The 21,519-nt window shown below is 39.4% G+C and overlaps 2 protein-coding genes across 2 annotated transcripts; both read right to left on the bottom strand.

The window, feature by feature from the left end:
* Position 1: 1 nt before the first annotated feature.
* LOC111216785 (putative uncharacterized zinc finger protein 814) lies at positions 2-15,614 on the bottom strand. The gene is made up of 12 exons (XM_022738402.1): positions 15,435-15,614; positions 13,879-14,212; positions 12,742-12,804; positions 10,799-12,269; positions 8,013-8,136; positions 6,119-6,217; positions 5,675-5,894; positions 4,554-4,624; positions 3,878-4,003; positions 3,403-3,688; positions 2,410-3,155; positions 2-1,241 (listed from the first exon to the last, which is right to left on the bottom strand). The coding sequence occupies exons 1-12, from the start codon at positions 15,561-15,563 to the stop codon at positions 975-977; spliced, it is 3,936 nt and encodes a 1,311-aa protein (XP_022594123.1). The 5' UTR covers positions 15,564-15,614; the 3' UTR covers positions 2-974.
* A 122-nt stretch (positions 15,615-15,736) lies between these two features.
* LOC111216927 (oocyte zinc finger protein XlCOF6-like) lies at positions 15,737-20,494 on the bottom strand. The gene is made up of 4 exons (XM_022738587.1): positions 19,928-20,494; positions 18,812-19,173; positions 18,413-18,482; positions 15,737-18,245 (listed from the first exon to the last, which is right to left on the bottom strand). The coding sequence occupies exons 1-4, from the start codon at positions 20,343-20,345 to the stop codon at positions 16,663-16,665; spliced, it is 2,433 nt and encodes an 810-aa protein (XP_022594308.1). The 5' UTR covers positions 20,346-20,494; the 3' UTR covers positions 15,737-16,662.
* Between the last annotated feature and the right edge of the window lie 1,025 nt (positions 20,495-21,519).

The following is a 21,519-nucleotide window of genomic DNA, read 5'->3' as shown; positions in this document are numbered from 1 at the left end:
TCCTTTCTTTCTTTGCTTTTCATGCCTGCTCTTGGTTTTCATGTATTTGCACCCTAATCTGAATACACTGTAAATTTGAATATCAACAGATGCATTCAAAACATGTCTTAGATTAGATTAACTGAAGGAAAAATTACACAAATCTGCTGACAAGGGATTTGTTTGTGTTTTGTTTTGCTTGACGACAAGGCAGAAGACTGAATTGTTGAGTGTGCTTGTGTGTGCCTTTGATTTTGATTGATGATACACCATTAAAAAAGACAGAGATTTTAAATTCTTGAAGCTTCTTACACAAGTCAATAAAAGAAAAAAGATTTAAATTTCAGTGTTTATCCATTTGACTCAGTCTCACAGCTGAGATATAACAAATACACACTCCACAGGAAAGTTACTGATGAAACATTTTTACAAAATAACTGTTTCAGTATATCAGTTCTTCTAATGCACACAAGGCAACGTTATTTCCAAAAACTCACAGTTGTATTTTCAGTAAATTATTTATAATCTGAAACAATGTTTGGAAAAAAGGCAGGAAAGTGCTCTTCACGATGCTTAAACCACTATCTGACTTACAATTTAAATAAGATGGTTTAAAATACTGAAAAAAAGCTGAATTCAATAAAATCAATCAGTCACCCTTTCATTGTCTTTTATAGATCAGTTAGAATCTAACAGCTGCCAGTAAAATCCTGCTAAATTTCAATCACGTTATGAGTACTCCTTCTGGTTTTAAATGTTTTTCTGGTATCCTGTTCAAGCTGTTTTACCTGTTTCATTCACTGAAAGTCTGTACCAGGTAAATTCCTTCAATTTAAAAAGACAAAAGGCTACTCACTTAAAGTTCCTAAACCTTTGACTATTTCACTGCACACTCATTCCTTTATTTCCCCCATCCATCCCTGTATCTCTCAGCAGGCACAAGGAAACTTAGACCATCTGCTCTGCCACCAGGGCAGACATCTTTTAGTTTAGCTTCAGACGTAGAAACACTTGTGGTCCTTCAGGTTCCTCAGGTAGGAGAAACTCTTCCCACACTTGTCGCACATAAACTGTTTCTCCCCAGTGTGTATCTGCTGGTGGGCCTTCAGGCTGTTGCCCTGGTTGAAGCTGCGTCCGCATGTGTCGCAGCTGAACGGCTTCTCCCCGGTGTGGATACGCTGGTGTCTGTTCAGGTTGCCCGTGTTGCTGAAACACTTCCCGCATGTGTCGCAGCTGAACGGTTTCTCACCTGTGTGGACCACCTTCAGAGGAGAAGGCAGAAAGAAAAGCGAAAAGATTTATACCACATCTCTCCAAAGTATCTGAAATGGTCAACCGCAACACACTGCTGCAGAAGGTGCGGCTGGCCCTAAAAGTAGTAGAAGGCAGTCTGTTGCCTATTTAAAAAATGAACTAACTTAAACTTGAAGTATAAAAAGGGCCAATTTTAGAGCGTTTTTTGTCTCTAATTTACACAACCAGTGTCACATCAACAGGAAGTGGGCTTTCTTGCATCTGTAACCACATACAACATCAATGTCAGGGTGTAACATAGTCTTTTACATCACTGCAGCAGTTCGAGAACTTCATTCACTGTACCTGGCTAAAACAGGTGGCCTCTTGTCAGACATCTATAACACCTGAGAAGCTCCGATCAAACTAATTACATTTCAGCTTTTTAACCAAATTGGTTAAAAAGCAAAATGTATCTGCTGGGGTTGATACGGTTTCCCATACAGAAATCTAATACATGACATATATGTCCCTATATCAAGAGTGATGTTGCCATAGATTTCACTTATATTGTTATCACATATCTACATATAAGTTTAGAACATACATGAAATACCCATAGTAAAATTTGTATATGTGAAAATATTTAAAACATCTCTGATGAAGTTTTATATGGTATAACATGTTGTGACCATATATGTTAAATGTTACTTTTAAACATGCCTATCTTCACATTCTGGGAAAGTTATCTCAGACTTTTGGACCCTACTGTACATAATATAAAAATATATTGACAGGCTTTGGGATGGATATATATTTATGTAACATATGTCTATAAGCATACATACATAAACATGCATATTTGTATGGGATAGACATATATGTCAACATATGAAATGTACATAATTTTTTACATGTTCTTTTATTTTATTTGTAACATTTGCGTCTGGATTTCACTTCACCAGCTACTAAGCTGCAGGTCTTACACAAGGTCTTTGACTGACTAATGCTCTTTTTTGGGAACTGAGTCTCACTTAGAACTTTTGAGCTGCTCAAACATGGATGTTGTTACAGACAAGCAACATATTTTTGTTCTCATGCCAACAGCAAAGGACAGGGAAGGGGGTGTATTTTCTCCTCACGAGACAATTTTGTTGAACCTCTCTATTATGAAAACGATAGTCAGTGTAAACCTACCTGATGTGATTTAAGGCTGCTGTGCTGTGTAAACATGCGACCACAGATGTCGCAGGAGAACGGCCTCTCCCCGCTGTGTGTCTTCAGGTGAATCTTCAGGTAACTGGACGACTTGAAGCTCTTCCCGCAGAGCCCGCAGCTGTGAGGTCTGTCCACTGTGTGGTGCTGCTGGTGCGAGCGCAGGTCAGTGATGGAGCTGAGCCGTCGGCCGCAGAGCACGCATGTGCACGGGATAGTTGCCGCATGTGTCTGGAGGTGTTTGCGCAGCGAGTCGACACAGGCCACCGTAGTGCCGCACGCCACGCAGGCCAGTGAGTTCTCACCTGAGTGAGAGGTCTTCTGATGCATCTTCAAGGCACTCTTCTGGATGAAACACTTGCCGCAGGTCTCGCAGCTAAAGGGACGCTCACCTGTGTGTATCCGCTGATGGCCTTTCAGAGTGTCGGCCTGGTTGAAGCTTTTGCCACAAGTCTCGCACCTGAAGGGTTTCTCCCCTGTGTGTATGCGCAGGTGGCGCTGCAGGTTACCTTGTATTGTGAAGCTTTTGTTACAGTACTGGCAGTTAAAGGCCCGCTCCCCGGTGTGGACCATCTGGTGCATCTTCAGACCGTGCGCTCGGTAGAAGCTCTTCCCGCACTGGTCACAGCGAAATGGACGGACCTCAGCGTGGAGGCGCTGGTGGTTCCGCAGAAGCTGCTTCAAGGTGAAACCCTTCCCACACACATCACAGGTGTGTGGCCTCTCACCTGTACATGGGAAAATGAGTATTGTAACTCCAGGCATCAAAGGTTATATGCTTTTTAAATCTGCTTTAATAAGCATTTTTATGAGTGGAGAATTATCACAGTGTTCTGCAGGTTTAGCTTTTTTTTTTTTTGTCCTAACCTATTTCACTTAGTGGTTGAGTCACAACAACACGATCACCATGACAGCTTCATATGGTGATAAGATGTCAGGTCAGATGGTTTATCTCACATAAAGCTGAACACTCACCTGTATGAAGTAGCATGTGTGCGTTGAGGCTGCGCTGGAATGAAAACCCTCGGCCACACTGGGAGCAGTGGAAGGGCTTCTCAGTGTTCGCCCCATGGACGGCCTGGTGGGCTTTGAGCTGCAGCAGCTTGGTGAAGGTTTTCCTGCAGTGTCTGCAGCTCAGAGGCTGCTGGCTCTGACTCTGACCCTCTTTCTTTGCTCGGCCTCGTGTGGACTTGGACTTTACTACACGTTTAGGTCTGGAGGTGTATCCTGCTTCACCATCATCTAGATCTTCCAGCTCCAACTAACAGAAAAAAACTACAGTTTGTTAATTCATTTCCTTTAACTCACTTTTACTTTTCTTTTTTTTGGTCATGGTGGGTTGATGTTTATTCCATACATTCCATACAATAGTCTGGCTAGAAGGCAGGAGCAGTAAAATTATTTTATAAACAGACACACAGACAAGTATTGAGGCACTGATAAAATCCACCTGGTAGTCTGGGTCGTCATCATCGTCGTGGCCTATTTCGTCTCTGCACTGACCAGACTCAGAAGACACCTGGTCAGCAAACGCTTCCAGTCCCTCCTCCTTTATTATAACTGGTTGCACACTGTCCTGAGAGAAGGACAGAATAAACAGATGTGGACAGATGTAAGAATTTAAATAACTAAAAATAAAAATTATATAAAATAATAAAAATAATAATGTTGCATCCTTTTGACCTACTGTTGTTTCTCATGGTTCTGTTCAGGCCCCATAATTCCAATACACTGGTATTTTAGAGACGATACTCTGCTCCCAACTTTGTGATTCCCAGTTTGGCTGACTGGGAAACACATTTGGACTGGGAGCAAACCTTCCTAGCCATGTTCTGATATATTGTGGAATGCCTTCTCAGATGAATGAGGCTGTTATAGCAGCAGTCACAAATGGGTGGGTGTTTGGGTGTCCACATACTTTTGGCAAAATGTTTTACCACTGAAACAAGAAATTTTATACAAAGAAATATCATTCTTTGACACTGATATTGAATCAATCCAATCTGATTCACCGGCTGTTATAAATAAGTGTTAAGTGAGGGAAATAACAGGAAGTGGGAAAGAGAAACACCCAGTTCAGCCTCAACAGAGGATGAACATCTGTGTGAGACAAGACAGGGATTTACCTCATAAGTTCTGCCTTTCCACAGATGGATTATAGGTGACCTTTTCACCCCAGCATCACCACTGGCCACAACTGGAAAAATGAAAAATTCAAGGAGTTATTTATTAGTGCTTTTCTGGCAATTTCTGTTTGATCAGTCCAAATAGGAAGCAGACAGAGCAAAGACAGAAGATGTGAAACTGTTTTATAACATCAATGTAGCCTCTTTTACACAGTGGTAAAGAAGGAAAACAATGTCCTAACATACATGGCCATTGCAGATTTATAGCCTGTTTTGTTAACAAGGTTCTGCTACTCAGCAAACTGAGACTTTAAAAGACTCAAACTGAGAAAAACATGGACAATAAAAAATCTCTGACAAAGGCTGACCACCGTCAACGTCAGATGAGCTTGAGGTTGTTGTCTGTCTTCGTTAAGTGTTGATTAAACATATAATTCCTATCCTGTCGTACAAAAGTAAATAAAAGCATACAATAATGACAGAAAGAAAACATGTCTTATTATTACTATGGAGGTGGATGATATAAATTGTTTAGTGGCATCAAAGTAAGTACTTGTTCACTCAAGTTAAAGGAATAGCTCCATATTTTGTAAAAAACACAAAAACTGAAATGCAAAAACATCAATTCTCCGTTTTACATAGACACGACCTGGAGTCTCCGCCGGTTGCCTGGCAACTGCTCAAAAACTTTTAAAACTTAAAACAAAAAATTTTAATGAGTGAGCTTCAGAGGAGGATTTTGTTACCTTTGGACAGAGCCGGGCTAACTGTTTACCTCTGTTTCCAGTCTTTATGCTAAGCTAAGCTAATTAGCTGCTGGCTTTAATTTTATAATAAATGGACAGATATGAAAATGTCCAACTTTTGTTTTAACCTTACATCCTGAAGTTTGCGTTCTGACAAATACAAAATATACTCACTATTCTTTACGTTTGCAACAATTTGTAGCTCATTCTCTGATTATCTTCCAACAGAAATGATAAAAACACAAAATGTTTCTTTCCATTTTTGTAATTAAAAATGTGATGTGTTTAATATGAGCATTTGTCATAATATATTACAGGCAACACACCTGATTTTTAGTTGAGAAAAACAACACAGTGAACGGACACACTCATCACCTCTGCGACTCTTCCTCCCTGAGTGGTGGCTGATCTGGACTGAGTCTTCCTCTTCTCCGTTGGTTGGAGGCCTCCTGTCCTCCTTCTGTCCACTGCCTCCCTCTGTAAGCTCCTCCGCTTCCTTCTGCCCTCTGCTGCCGCCCAACACCAGCTTCAGCTCTGTCTCTGCCATCTCCAGCCTCCTCCTCAGGTCGTCAATCTCTGCCACACCCTGCGACACCTACAGAACAAAAACAAGACAGCTTTTTAAACGGAAATCAACATAAATTCAGGATTTGATGTGTTTGTAAATACTTCAACATCATCACAGCATGCTGTAATATGGTCATTATGATATAATGACAGTCAGATAAGACTGTAATCAGAAAAACTGACATTGATTTTCCAAAGATAACTGCAACAGGTTTCTGCAGACAAACAAATCAATGCAGTCAGGTGACTTACTTCTAACCGCAGCAGAGCTGAACATTCATGGAAGAGCTGGCAGATCTTCTCCACAGTTTCTCGAGCCAGAGACGTCATGAAGACACTGAACTGGATCACCTGACGGGAACAGCACAGAGCACTGTTAGAGGCTGATGGACAGGTGAATACTTATCAAGTGTCACAGCAGAATAGAGGGTGAAAATGAAACGACTATTTCAGATAATCAGGGAGAGTAATAGGCAGAGTCTGGGAATTTAAAGAATTTTCAAACTTGAAACAATCAACTTATTTCGTACCAATACAGTACATCACTCATAAAAAGGGCCAGAGCTTACTCATGCTATAATACAGAAGGATATAATGAAATGATCATAATGATATGGTACAATATTAAGATTATACTAATAATATCTTCTTACTATGGGACCAATTAGGACTATTATTATTTTATCTTGTATCTCATTATACTGTATGTCATAGAAGGTACATTTTTAATTGTTTTAACAATTTAAAAAATGATATATATTCATGTAAGTCACTGTATGATGATGAATAAGAGACCATTGTTATACCCCATAAAAGTATCTATCTATCTATCTATCTATCTATCTATCTATCTATCTATCTATCTATCTATTAACAACTGCACTAACTGTCCCTGTGGGAGTCAAAAAATGTTGCTGAGTTGAAGGCAATGTCTTCAAATGACTTGTTTTGCTCAACCTAAAGTGCAGAAATCCCCCCCAACCCCCAAATATTCAGTTTACGGTTATATAAAAGCAGAACTTCTCTTCTGAGACTGAAATATGAAAATATAAGTATTTTTTTTTCCACTGTTTTTGTGTAAAATTTGACAAAAAAATGTATCAATTATCAAAATATTGGCTGGCTATTTTTCTGTTGCATGATTAACTTTTCAGCTTCAAAGTAAATATCTTTAGAATTTTGCTTGAACAAAACAAGCAATTTTAAAGGCCTGGGCTCTTATAACTTGTTTAATTTTTCTTTTTTTGACATTTTATAGACTAAACATTTGACTCAGTAGGACACTGAAAAAAAAAAATTGACAATTCTCTACAAAGTGCAGCTGTCGTTGGGGTGAAAACTATAATATTCATTTCTAAAAATGTGATGTAGTAGCAGCAGTGGTGGAAGTAGTACTCAGATCATTTACTTAAGTGAAAGTATCAATACCACAATATAAGAATTCTCCATTGCAAATGTATTAAGTTATTTCTCATCACTGAGTAGGAGTATAAAGTACTTCAAAACATTATAAAATAGATGTAGGCCCACCTCAAGAACTTGAGTACTTGTTCTTAGTTACCTCTGACACTTGGTTGTAGTGTGTTAGGAGAAAAGAAAAGGTTTGCAGGCTTTTCATATTAACTAACTACATAAAAAAAATAATTAGCTGAGCTGTCATGGTGTTTTAGTTAGACACCTTATGATTACTGCAGTTATAGGCCCAAATATAAAATATGAACTGATGGATTGATCACGGTCGTGGCAGGTAACTATAAGTGAAAAGTGTAGCCGAAACGTTTCTAGACATACAGCAGATAGATAGGCCTGAGCCTGTTGTCCAACTCAAAATGGCGTCCAAAGATGGATTCTTCTGGGTTATTGTGGTACCTTGACCAACCACACTTACATGCTTTAATTTAACTTAGCCTGAATGTAGCCAAAACTCTGCACAACAGCCCTGCGGTCGGGAACAAATGAGAGTTCAGCCGTTGATAACTGACTAGAGCAGCTAGCTAGCTCTTCTATTTCTATGATCAGCTGGTTGTCTAGGAGGGAGCGTCAACGCACAGAGGAGCATTACACAGAAACAACAACAACAATAACAAAAACAACAACAACAAAAACACAGCGCACACTGACTGTGGTTACTAACAGCACAACGTACCTTCTCCTCCGAGCAGCCGTGTGTGTTTTCAGCCGTAACTTTGGTCATTTCTGTGACAGTTGTATTGACCATTATCTCCAAAATGGAGCCGACCTGCGCCTCCAAGTCTGACATGTTGTCAAGTTAATGCGCGGCTACAACTGCTGCTGCGGTTCTATTAATTTATAATGAAAGCAAATAGCTTTTGATGCTACAACATTGTCTCGTACCAAAAACTCGTACCACTCACAACACGAATCTCACCTTTTACTTCCTGGTCGTGTTTTTCAAAATAAAAGCACATGCACGTAACTAAAGTTAGTTCAGTTTCTGGGAGGTGAACCACGAATGAAGATTCATATGATAAGTAAAGTGATATTCCACTCAGTAAAGTGTAAACTATTTGATTACAATACTGTAACACAATAAGAAGATGCAGAAATACTAGAAATGATTTCCAAGTATTAAGATAAGGCTAGGACAATACTGTAAATAAGTGAAAGAATAAAAATAAGTGTCTTTAATATGAGTAAATATATTTTCCTTTTTTTCTGATGATGAACAAAGTGTTATAAATATGTGATATTCAAAAAAAGTTACTCCTGCTAAAGCAAAGAGTAGAGCGAATTAGAGAGCCTAATTAATGTCTGATGAGGTCTTTCTGACTAGCATATTGCATCTGTGATCATGGGAAACATTTAACAGAATGTGGATTATTTTTCCAATAAAAGACAACAGTAGTTGTAGTTTGAAGTTTATATTTACAGCTACCATGACAAAGTCTCCTCCTGTTATTCTGAACTGCAGTGATGCAATAAGAATTTAAAGCATCGACATTGTCAGGAATCCCGACAGGCCTAAAAGAATATTTGTGCAATTAAAACAGCTGGGCTCTGACTTTGTGGTCCACGCCCCAGCTCTCAACAGGAGACATGTTTACAATCACCTCCTCATACTGAATGCATTTAGGGTCACACTTTACTTTCAAATAAGCTGTCATAAAAATATCAGAAATATCAGAAAATAGTGAAAGATGTCCATCATTATTTCCTGAAGCTCAAGTTAACATGTTCAAATTGCTTTAGTTGTCTGAGCAACAGTCAAAAATACAAAGATGTTGAGTTTACCATCACAGAACCGTGAAACTAGCAAGTAAATATTTTAGGAATCAATGAGGTTTTGATATATATGCATAAAAAAAGTGTTGCCAAATAATTTTCCTTCAGTCGACTAATCAATTCATCAACCAATCATTTAACCAATGAGCTTTAGAGTACTGGTTGGTTTCTGGGGAAATAATGAAACTGTTATGTAAAGTTGGGATCAATAGGGATCCAACAAGTGATGCAGGTGTAGTTAAAACACATGAGTGTTTACTGCCCTCCAGTGGCCAAAACAATAATTACTATCAATACGTATATTATCAATAGTATGGTATTAGAAGTAAGAGCCATAACGGCAGCAATGTTAAAATGTGTATAAATAAAGAGCTATTGTTTTAAAGACAGTTTACTGTTGACTTGTTGTGTATACTGCCTCCAGTGGTTACAGCGAGTCAGACGTGACAACATTGTAACCCTTCCTGCCAGTATTTTCAAAATAAATTGAGTGGACTAATTGAAGGAGTTAGAACTGAAATAGTAGAAATGATCATGACAAATGTTGCCATACTCTAGTGGACTTGGTTTAAGACTCCATATTCTTCAGTTGGTGGAGAAGTGAATTGTCATTATTTTGTCTTTAGAGGTATCTATTCTGGTATTCTTAGTCTTGTTTGTAGTTCTGTTATGGTGTATGTAGTAGCACCACACAGCTTGATATCAAATAATATGAAGCATGATACATGATGTTATGTAGTTAAATAAACATCCTTGCAAAATACTACTTTCTTAAAAATGTTTTTCTATCTTTACATGTTATTTAGAAAGTTTATTGTTACTGCCTTGACATTGGTGAAACTGACGGTTGATGTGTCTTTAAAAACATGTTTACTGCAACACTTTATTAATTCATGGCTAACAGATATTAATGTAAGTGCAATCCATACTGAGTGTGGTTATTACAAAGACTATGGTAACACTATTATTAAAACTTTATTAGCAATTCATTCCAGATTATTCAGGTGAATATTGCTCATTATAATTGCAGTATTCTTTACAGGGATCAATCAGGGCCTTCATAGCCTTGTTAATACTAATGTCAATAGTGTCTTATAATAATATAAATGTTGTTATCAAAGACGATCAAATGGACCATTACATTGCCTTGCACCATGTGACGCTCTCCATTAAACAAAATAAACTAGTAAATAAAGTGAAGTGCATTGTAAAGAGATGGTGCCTGTCCTTGACTGAGCAGACTTTTTTAACCTTCAAAATAAAAGCTATTGTGTCATCACCTGGACAGCTTTGAAAATAGAATTTCATAGAATTTTAATCTTATTTAGACAATATTTATTTAATGCACTTTGCTGTTTTGAATTTATCACAATCCAATACTAAAGCAAAAATGAAAATATGAAAATTAGGGGGTCATATAATTTAAAGCAACTTTTATCAAATGCAGAATTGTGGGGTTTTGTATATTGGCTGTATTTTTGGTTGACGCTTCAAACTTCACAATTAAACATTTTAAGGTTTCAGAAATAGAAAAAACTTTCGGAGGAATGAGAAGATGCCCGAATGACCATTGGAGTTTAATGTTGCGAGTTTAGTTGCAACCCTCAAAATGACCAAGATGACATTTTCTTATGAGGTAAGTCTCTCACTGCAGTGCAGCACTGTGGATGAAATAATGCTTAGTTTCACGCTGTTTGGAGTGTGTTCCCTAACATTTTCTGATATTTCTCAGTACAGTTGTGTCTCTTGAGCAGCCTTGAATCTGAAAATCCAAGTCCACAGCTGCTGCAAGAATATGGTCTTTCTCCTGTGTGGACCTGCATGTGAAACTTAACGTGTCCCAACTGCCTGAACCTCACTCCGCACACTTCACACTCATACGGCTTCTCCCCTGTGTGGATCCGCAAGTGTCTGAGGTAGTTTGTGTAGATCCTGAAGGCCTTGCCACACTGTTCACATTTATGTGGTTTCTCTCCTGAGTGCTGCAGTTCGTGGGACTTGAGAGCCTGACGGATGATGAACCTCTTCCCACATATGTCACAACCAAATGGTCGTTCCCCTGAGTGATTCCGCTGATGGTAGTCGTACGTGGCTTTGTAGAAAAAAGACTTCCCACATGTGTGGCAGTTGTATGGTGTCTGACCTGTGTGGATCAGCTCGTGTCTATTCAGTGAACTCGCCGTGTCGAAGCCCTTGCGGCAGGTCTTGCAGCTGAAAGGCGTCACATCGACTGTCGTTCTGTCCCGTCGATAGATAACTCTGCGGTTACCTCGCTCCCGACTTCGTCTTCTAATGACCTGCCCTTGTCTTTCATCGTGAGTAACTTTCTGGTGTTTCTGCAGCTGGCAGTTGTACAGAAAAGTCTTTCCACACATGTCGCACATGAACGACTTGGAAGCACCGTGAAGGAGCATGTGTGCTTTCAGCTTGTTGTCTTGAATGAAACTCTTCCCGCAGACTTTACATTTGAACGGTTTTTCACCAGTGTGAATACGAATGTGTCTCTTCAGGTTGTGTTGAAGGGTGAAACCTGCTCCGCATGTCTCACATGTAAACATCTTCCCTCTGTGGACCGACTGGTGCGCCCTCAGCGATCTCCTCTTCACAAAAGCCTTGCCGCACTCCGTGCATTTGTAAGGATGTTCTCCAGTATGAATGCTTTTATGGCACTTCAGGGTGAAGGCGTACCTGAAACTTTCACCGCACTCTGAGCATTTGTGTGGTTTTTCAGTGGTGTGGACGACCTGATGCGCCCGCAGGTTGTGTTGAGTTTTGAAACCCTTCCCACAGCTGGAGCAGATGAACGGCCTCGTGTCTGTGTGCACGAGCTGATGAGTCTTCAGGTGCATTTTTGTTTTGAACGTCTTCTCACAGAGCTGGCACTTGAAGGTAGCGTACTTCTTCTCCTCGTGGCGCAGCAGGTGGTACTCATAAGTTGCTGTGTTCCTAAATTTTCTCGGACACTGGTTGCAGGCAAAAGGCCTCTGTTCTTTGTGAGTGTTCATGTGCTTCATCAGATGGAAGTGACGACTGAAGCTTTTGTTGCAGACATCACATATGAACATCCTCCCTTTCCTCTTGACCTCTGCTTCCTGTGTGCTTTGGCCGTCAGTGTTTGTGGATTCTGTCATGTTCGTTGTGGTACAATCCTCTGCACTGTCTAGACGGGAGTAGAAAAGATAAAACTGACCACACATCTCCAGAGTAACAACACTACAGAGGCAAAAACAGTCATTTTTTAGATAAAAGCAAATGCTTTGACACGTAAAATCATTACTCCAATCAATCTAAACTTACACAATTACTGACCAGTTGTGGAATAATGAACTTAAACTGACATAAGGAATCATGGTTATATTCTGTAATGTTAGAATAGAGTTCCAGTCCCATCATAACTGCATTTACACTTAAAGGTCCCATACTGAATAAAATGAGATTTCCATGTTTTTTTTCTATAATAATACTGTGAAAGTATCAAAGAGCTCAGTCCACAGAGAAATGCACACGACACTTCAAATAAATCACAGGAGAAGTGTAAAATATGGGACCTTTAATTCCAATATATTTACTGGAGTCTTTTTTTCCTGTGTATTAATGTGTATTACTTTCATAGTTACTATTTAAAATCTCACCTTGTCTAGTTCCCGGTGAGGACTCAGCTTCAGAATTCACCTCCGTTTTTGCTTCTCTGCCATCTGAACAAAAAATGAACAGTAAAGAATGAAACCAAAGACACATTAGTTGTTGCTAAAGTCAACTGAAAATACTGTAAATGTTCTGTTCCAAGTAATTATAATGTATTGGCTATCTGGGTCAAAGTTCCTCCAAAACCAGATGGAAATAATGATTTCCTAGCACCCAAAACATTATGGTTTCACAGAATACACATTTTCTACCACATCATCAGAGCTTAAACTCTAGTGAATAGTGAAAACGACAGTTAATAAATGTGATGCACTGTGTTGGAAAGATAGTAAACCCCTACCACCTTCATCTGTGTCATTGTAAGTTGATGAGTTTTTATTCCCTCTTCCTTAAGAAAGAAATATGTAAAATTCAAAGGAAACGCCTGATTGATTTTATTAGGTTTGCGGTAACCTGCAGGATTTCATAATCACCTTGCTGATGATGTGCGTTGTATTAAACTTGTGTTTGTTGTTCAATAAACAAATAAGTAATTAAAGTGGGAAAAAAAAGTTTGGCAGGATGATTTATTTATTGCCATAACGCTCCACCTTTTCTCATCTCATGTCTTGAGTATCTACTGTGTGACTGTAAAACAGAGTTTCAGCATCAGTGAGACAAAATCTGACTCTTGTAATGTGAAACATCCTGCCCAGTCCTGTTAATGAGCAGCCATGACAGTGTCAGTGTTTCTTCAACTTTTTCCCACTGTTTGTACTTAAATGTAATTTGTCTTCATGTTTCATTCTGCAATTTACAGCTGATTTTTACATTCTCTGTTTTTTGTGCTACAGTCCTTGAATCTTTGTACTGTGTTAATGAATAGTAAGTAATGCAGAGAAATCTGTAATATACAATATTTTATGTGTGTGAGTTTTGCTGATTACACTTTGAAGCCAATTATGAACTGTATTACTTTGGATGTCATGTTAATTCTCATTTGCTATAATTATAGATTTTATATTGCTTTCTTTTTTTCGACCACAAACACACTCACACTTATGTCATCCAGCACTCCCCACTTACATCACACTTTTATTATGGTTATTATTTTTGTGTGGTTTTCTCTTTTAATGGAAACTTACCAGCATCATGTCCACTCTGTGTCCCAGCAGCAGGCGATGAATCAGTGACTCCCTCTGATACTTCATCTGTTTTTCTTTTTAGCATCCCAAATGGCTTCAAGGTGAAAATCAACCCACTCTGCTCAAACAGGACGGGGCAGCCGTTCAGGACGTTTTCTCTCCACATTCTGGCATTTTCAAAGTTTTCAGTCATGGTCTTCAACTCGCTCTCCACCTGTCCCACTTTGTCCTTCAGAGTCTTGTTTTCATTGTGCAGCACTGATGACAATTGGGAGAAAATGGCGTTGATCTTTCTTGTTGCCTCCCGTGCCAACATTTCCATGATGCTGTCTGACTGTGAGGATTAAAATAAAAGAGCTATTAGATGAAAGTAGCTGATGTTGATATGAATATGTATTTGTAGTGGATATATGAACCTGGTGTTGGTACCAACTGCTCATGAAAAATCTGTCAAATTAATTAAAAAGTCATTCCAAAATGGATAAAAACTTAATACAACGTAATGGTATAAATACCGAATAATAGAAAACCATCACCCTATACATTGATTATTGCATTATAAGGGGTTCAACTGATGATCCAATATAGTCCATTAATAATACAATATGTCTAGCATAATAATCAAATCACAACTAATCAGGAGGATAAGGCTCTTTACAGGTAGACAGTATTCAGTCTAATGACCACATCTGCTAAGCACAGGCTAACCTGGTTGAAAGTCAAATAAAATTAAGATAAATAGCCAGGAGACATTTTCCAGATGGATCATTTCTTAAAACAAGTTCACTGGATGTGAAGCCAATATCCACCAGAGAATAGTTTTACAGCTTGAATTTAATTTACAGGGTCAATTAACATGATAATACAAACTGTGATTATTTTTATGGCCAGGGTTGCAACTAAAAATTATTTCAATCATAGCAAATAAAATGCCAAAAAAAACAAAAAACGAATTTCCCAGAACTTAAAGTGACATGTTCAGATTGTTCTTATCAACCAGGAGTACAAGACCTGAACAACTTAAGTTTACTATCAAATGTGATAAAGAAAGGTAGAAAATCCTCTCAACTGATGAATGGAATCGATAGTCTCATTTGTGCTTAAAGAATGAGTAAACGGTTAATCGATTATCAGCAATTACCGATAAATTGATCAACTAATGCATTAATCAACACATCGTCTCAGCTACTATGAATGATAAAACTATAACTCACTCAATGAATGGGGGTGTTATTTGTCAGGCGCCATTAATACAAAATAGTAATAAAGTAATTTAAAAACCCGTAATAAGAGCCCGCGCCACTATTTTTTTTTATTTACAGTCTGATTTATATATATGTGTAGTGTGTAGTTTATGTACCCGGAACTTTATCTTGTAAATGTTAGCTAGCTATCGTACAAACTGACTCTACGCCATCTTTGTTTTGTTCAGCTGTCCGTCTACTTGAGTTTATTCCGTCGGTCCAATCTCCCCCAACCACAACATCTCGGACTACTTTAATCAACACAAATGTCTCGTTTCACAGTTACATCAATAACATACACCGTTCGCTCACCTTACGTCTCATATTTGGCTCCTTTGTGGAATTTTCTTCTTTTAAATTTCCGATAACATCAGCGGCTGTCTTTATGACAGTCTCCATGATGGACTTAGTTTCTAAATAAAACATCGAGTTCTCTGACATTTTATCTTTAAACTTCACTGCTGACTCTTTAACCGTTGGAGACAAACGGCAGCAGAATCGGCGCCATTGACTCCGGAAAGGGAAGTAGCACTAAATGTAAAAGCCCCCATTTCAAAATAAAACTCAAAGTTGCTTTGATTGCAAATTTTCTTTAATTGCAATAACAACGAAAAATAGTATACACACGGCCTTATTGGATAGAGCTGTATATTATACAACGTACATTTTTTACTAAAATAATCACATCTTGACGGCATTCTGCTGGATTATTGTGAACTCATAACATAATACAAAACAGTTTAAGAAACCTTTCAAAATAACAATTACCTTAATCTTCATTTAATATCAACTCAATCTGTAAAAGAGAAAAGCTTCACTTCCTATCTATTCCTAACAGAAAGAGGGAGTTTATGTAGCATTTACCACCTTAACAATATTTACAGAGGCATCTTAGCTCAAAACCTCTGTTTCACATGTGTAACTGACATTTTTAAATGGCCATAACGTCCTTTAAGGGTAAACAGTCCTAACTATCTTTTATAATGTGTTTAACAGCTGAGGTTGCTGAAGCAAATAGAGAAAAACAGAACTATAAATGCCACAAACATTGCTGCTAACCTCTACTGTGAATGCTCTGGATGAGAGTAGACCTGCCACTGCTTTTACAGTGCTTTATTAGATACTTTAGTTTAGTCCCTTAACTGTAATATATCAAGAGTAATGACAAGTGAGAGTTAGCAGAGCCCTAAAGTGTTACAAGAACACGGGGACAAACAAGCACCCTATCGTACCGTGAAGCTATCACAAGCAAAATCTTTTTCTATTGTTACTTTATAATTGCAAAGAACTCAACATAATTTCAAAACTAGAACAGCTGAATTTCATTTCAATGCACCAGCTCTCAACAAGAGATAATGATGATAAACTAATTAGTTATTTCTGTCAGTGTCCCTCTTGTTCAGCTGAGTAATATTTTGTAATTTTTGAAGTAAATTTTTTTCCCTTAATACAACATACCACCACTTCATTTATGACTATCGGGTTAACACAAGTGCTCCCATTTGTCGTTCAGCTGAGTGTACTGGTGACATCACATCACCTACGACCCATCACAGCTGTGCTTCTTCAGCTGCCTTGAGTCAGAGAAGCCTCGGCCACACTGCTGGCACGAGTAGAGCTTCTGCCCGGTGTGAACCTGCAGGTGAGACTTAAGTTGATTGGACTGGTGGAACTTCCTCTGACAGTACAAACACTCAAACGGTTTCTCGCCTGTGTGGATCCGCAAGTGTCTGTAGAAGTTTCCATCTGTTCTGAAAGCTTTGCCGCACTGGTCGCATTTGTACGGTTTTTCACCCGTGTGAATCCGCTCGTGCTGCTTCAGACTACCGGCGTGGAAAAACCTCTTCCCGCACACATCACAAACAAAGGGCCTCTCCCCTGAGTGGCTCCTCTGATGATAGCCAAAGGAGTATTTATTATGGAAAGACTTGCCACATATGCCGCAGTTGTACTCCTTGTGCTCACTGTGGCCTCTTTCGTGAAGTTTGAGTGAATATGCAGCACTGAAACCTCGCAGACATATTTTGCAACTGAATGGTTTAACCAGAGTCTTGTTTCGACGTCTAGTCTGGAAAAACCTTTGTGTTCCGTCTGTCTCCTCATTCCTGTCAGCATGCACGTACCTCTGATGTATCAGCAGCCTGCAGTTGAAAAGGAAGGTCTTTCCACACAGGTCGCACATAAAAGGCTTTCTGGCACCGTGGATGAGCATGTGGGACTTGAGCTTGTTGTTGTCCGAGAAGCTCTTGCCGCACTCCTGACAGGTGAACGGCTTCTCTCCTGTGTGAATGCGAAGGTGTCTCTTGAGGTTGTTATTCAGGCTGAACCTCGCTCCACATATGTGACAGGTGAACGGCTTCTCCCCTGTGTGGACTACGCTGTGTCTTTTAAGAGCCGTGCCGGTCCTGTACGACCTGTTGCACACGGTGCATATGAATGGAGTGACGCCCGTGTGTTTCCTCTTATGCACCGTCAGGGAGTGGGCGTATTTGAAAGTCTCGTCGCACATTGTGCATTTGTATTTTTTGGTGTTGGTGTGAACTATCCGATGGAAGCGAAGAGTGTCTTTACTCTTAAACTCCTTCCCGCATGTTCCACAGCTGAACGGTCTTTCCTCCGAGTGTACGGCCATGTGACATTTCAGCTGGACGGACGTCTTGCAAGTCTTGTCACAAAACTGACACTTCAACATCTGCTTCCATTTCTCGTGGCGTAGGAGGTGGTTTTCCAGAGACGGCTTAATTCTGAATGTTTTCCCGCACTGATCGCAGGCGAACGGCTTTGGTGGTTTCAGCCGCTCGTGACGCTTGAGGTGGTTCTGCAGCGACTGCTCTTTCCTGTACGATCTTTTACACTGAGGACAGGGGAAAGGCAGGGGGGCTTTACTTGCCTCATGACGCAAGACATGATTTTCCAGAGACTTCTTCTCCAGGAAACTTCTGTCGCACTGGTCACAGGGAAACGGCTTCTTGTGGACCTTCATGTGTTTGTTCAATTCACCTTTCCAATGAAAACCAACGTTACATTGCTCACAGAAAAAACGCTTCACTGTCTGTGACTCTTTCTTTCTTAGCCTTTCGCTTGACTTGATTTTATTCTCTTCAGTGCTGTTGTCAGTGGAAACTGGAAATGGAGGGAAAAGATAGCTAAATTAGTCTAATGTTAGTTGAACATTTTGATTAAATATTTACTTTTTTCAAGAGGGATGTACCCTCTCCCTATTCCAGTTCTTTCACAAACTGGAATGAAATGCATACATTGTGTGGCAACAGTCTGAAATCTCTTCATACCTTTTTCAATTTTAGAAAGTGCTCTCCTTGTCCTCCTCGTTCTCCATGAAGGTGCCTCTGCCACAGGTTTCTATGATGCACAAGGAAGTAATTTGAGTTTAAATTATAAAGTTGGTTGTACCCAATGATATGCAATCAGAACGCTAACAATAACAGTTTCCTCTGCATTACACTTCTTATTTTAGGCAGCATCACTTTTCATGCAGCCTTTCTACCCTGAACGTACACACTGTATCACACCAGGGTGGGAAAAAAGACAAGTACACAGGGACTATGTCCGGTTCAAACTAGTATAATCAGAAAGACAAATAAAAACTTTAAACACAGTAACATAGTTTAGGTATTAGGTTTTCATGACACGGTTGCTTCCAGACAAATACAACTCCATTAACATCTGACCTTTTCCTGTGTTGAGTCAAGACCACTGCCGGGGCTGGAGTCTGGACTGGGGGTGTCTTGAGGCGGAGACCCTGCTGTTTTTAGGATGAGTTGTGTTGTTCCTGTGGTTTCACAGACAGCCAGCGATGGGGTGGGGGGCTGGGTGACAACTTGGCTAGCACCCACCAACAGCACTGTGGGAGCAGAGCTGACGCTGCCAACAAACACCATTGGGGCTCCTGCAGGTTTGGGGAGAGTCCCAGACTCAGCTGTGGAGCTGGGAGTGACTTCACTCTCTGCTGAACCTGGTGGAGGGTCTGAGGTGCTTTGAGCACAGTTTGGGGCAGATTGACTGGTGGACACTGACAGCACTGGTGCTCCTGCTGTAAGAAAGACAGAGACATAATGTCACATAAAACTCATTTCATTAATTAATGTGCAACAGCTCATTAAATCAATAACTAATCCATGCGAAAACTAATTAACCTTCCAGTTTTTCAAATGCCACATCGCTTTGTTTTATATCATTGTACATTAAATATGTTTGGGTTTTCAGACAAAGTAAACAAACTGAAGATGTCACTTGGAAATTGTAAAGGATATTTTTTACAATTCTCAACATTTTATAGACTCAACAATTAATCCACATTAAATCGACAACTGACATGTTAATAAATAATGGTCAACTACTGAATAATCTGCCAATTATTCTTCTGATTAATCATCTGATCTGTAAAATACCCGTCAGTTTCCCAAAGCCCAAAGTTCGACCACTGATCCAACATCCAAAGACACTGAATCTATAATGACGCAAATCTTCACAAACAACAAGCTGGAACTAGTGAATGTTTGGCATTTTTGTTTTCAAAATGATTAATCTATCATAACAATAGCTACTGATTATTTTTCTGCTGATTGACTAAATTATTAATCAACTAATCATTGCAGCTCAAAGTGGAATTACTTGTTAGAAGCAGCCAAAATGGCATTTGCTTCATATCTGCACACATAGTTTAAAGGTCAATCTCTTTATTCTAGGTCATGCTTTTAAACTCATCTTTAAAGTCTGACTGTCAGATGAGTTTCATGTGTTCACCAATGGAGTGATTGATTGGTTGATTGTTGACTGCCCCTCACCTATCAGTGAGCCGTCCTGCAGCAGGATGTGGGTCGGACCTCCCTGAGTCTTGTTGCTGCCTTCACTGATGCTCCTCAGCTCCTTCTCCAGCTGCTCCATCTCCTTGCCAAGCTGACCCACTCTGGCCTCCAGCTCCTGCTCCAGCTGCCCGGCTTTCCTCTGCAGCACATCCTCCAGCTGCTCCACTTTGGCTCGCAGAGCCTCATTCTCCTCGAACAGCTCCGAGGAGAACTCCGTGAACACTTTGTGGATCTGAACTACAAGACACTTCTCTATCTCCTGGATGTCAACGAACTTCGTTTCTTCCCACTCCGTGTTTGGCGCCTCTTTCTCCCAGACATCCCTGAACACAGACACTGCCGCCTGGATGGCGACTTCCACGACCGACGCTACTTCGCTGCCGAACCTTGCCTCCATTTTACTTCAGTTTAAAGCTCAGCCCGCGGTGTCGGCCAGCTCGTACGACATCTTTAATCGTAAACAGCAACTTAAACTCAAGATAGAGACGTATTTTAAACGCAACAAGACCACATCTTCCGTGTTCACGTAACGTTTACTGGCCTATATGGTGGACTGTGCAACTCTGAAAAGATTCCGTGTCGCATATCCGTTTCCGGTGTCACGTCTACGTTTCACAATAAAAGCTCTAGACACCCTGCTAAAATCAATAAACGATAAATGGTGTGAAGATAGGGCTTCATAAATGCCTTTAAAAACACTGATATTGTTTTTTGATTCTTAAATAACAAATGGTATAATATATATATTTATAATATAATACAATATAATATAGATATTTTACATCTCAATAAATAATGAATTTTATTATTATTATTTTATTATTATTTCTGGCTTCAAAGTAGATTTTTATTGTATTTTGATCTGAGAACAGAGGAAACGTTGACCCAAACCGAAACATTTTCAACAACAATGTTCAACATTCATTTCCAGTGAGAAAATATAATACAGACTACTGTATATTTCATAGTAAAAGCTCCTGACACTCTACTAAAGACAAAGGGCCATAACAACTACAATATGGTGTGAACAAAGAAGCTTCATAATTACCCTTAAAAATACAGATTTTGTTATATGTGTAGCCTATATGAGCTGACTTTGAAGAAAGACATTTTTACGTGTTAACACTGAACTTCCCGAGTAAAATACAGATTCTATCTTTGGGGCTGTGGTCAAGGCTGGATTACCAATCGGGCAGAATGGGCAACTGTTCAGGTGCCCCAAAACCTGAGGGGCCTTAAGGGCCCCAGGTTCATCCACTCCACTGGGTTTGGAAATCTGATTAGTGACAAACGTATGAAATTATTTGCATCACGAAAGTACATTAACAACAAAGGTAGGTCCTGCATTATTAGTTGATTTTCTGCCCCCAGGGACCCAATTTCAAACTCTAGCTTCAAGACGTTTAGATACTAAGTGTATATCAAACACAAATTATTAATCAAATACTTTGTTTGATTGTTTTTCCCCAAAATTCAATTTCCTCATTTAAAATTACAACTCCTTGGACTCCTTCACCCTTACTTAAAAATCTGGTTAATTTAAGAAGTTTAACTATATAAGACTCTCCCAC

Source organism: Seriola dumerili, unplaced genomic scaffold, assembly GCF_002260705.1.
Source record: "Seriola dumerili isolate Sdu_G_001 unplaced genomic scaffold, Sdu_1.0 BDQW01000036.1, whole genome shotgun sequence".
NCBI classification, from domain to species: domain Eukaryota; kingdom Metazoa; phylum Chordata; class Actinopteri; order Carangiformes; family Carangidae; genus Seriola; species Seriola dumerili.
The sequence above is the reverse complement of the archived record's forward strand: the minus strand, read 5'-3'. Positions and strand labels throughout refer to the sequence as shown.

Coding starts and splice junctions, on each gene's coding strand:
- LOC111216785 (XM_022738402.1), bottom strand. CDS start 15,563: ATGTCAGAGAACTCGATGTTTTATTTAGAAACTAAGTCCATCATGGAG. Junction 12,270..12,741: donor CTCACCGGGAACTAGACAAG/GTGAGATTTTAA, acceptor ACTCCCGTCTAG/ACAGTGCAGAGGATTGTACC. Junction 5,895..6,118: donor CAGCTCTGCTGCGGTTAGAA/GTAAGTCACCTG, acceptor TTTGTTCTGTAG/GTGTCGCAGGGTGTGGCAGA.
- LOC111216927 (XM_022738587.1), bottom strand. CDS start 20,345: ATGGAGGCAAGGTTCGGCAGCGAAGTAGCGTCGGTCGTGGAAGTCGCC. Junction 19,174..19,927: donor GCAGGACGGCTCACTGATAG/GTGAGGGGCAGT, acceptor TCTTTCTTACAG/CAGGAGCACCAGTGCTGTCA. Junction 18,483..18,811: donor TTGACTCAACACAGGAAAAG/GTCAGATGTTAA, acceptor TGTGCATCATAG/AAACCTGTGGCAGAGGCACC.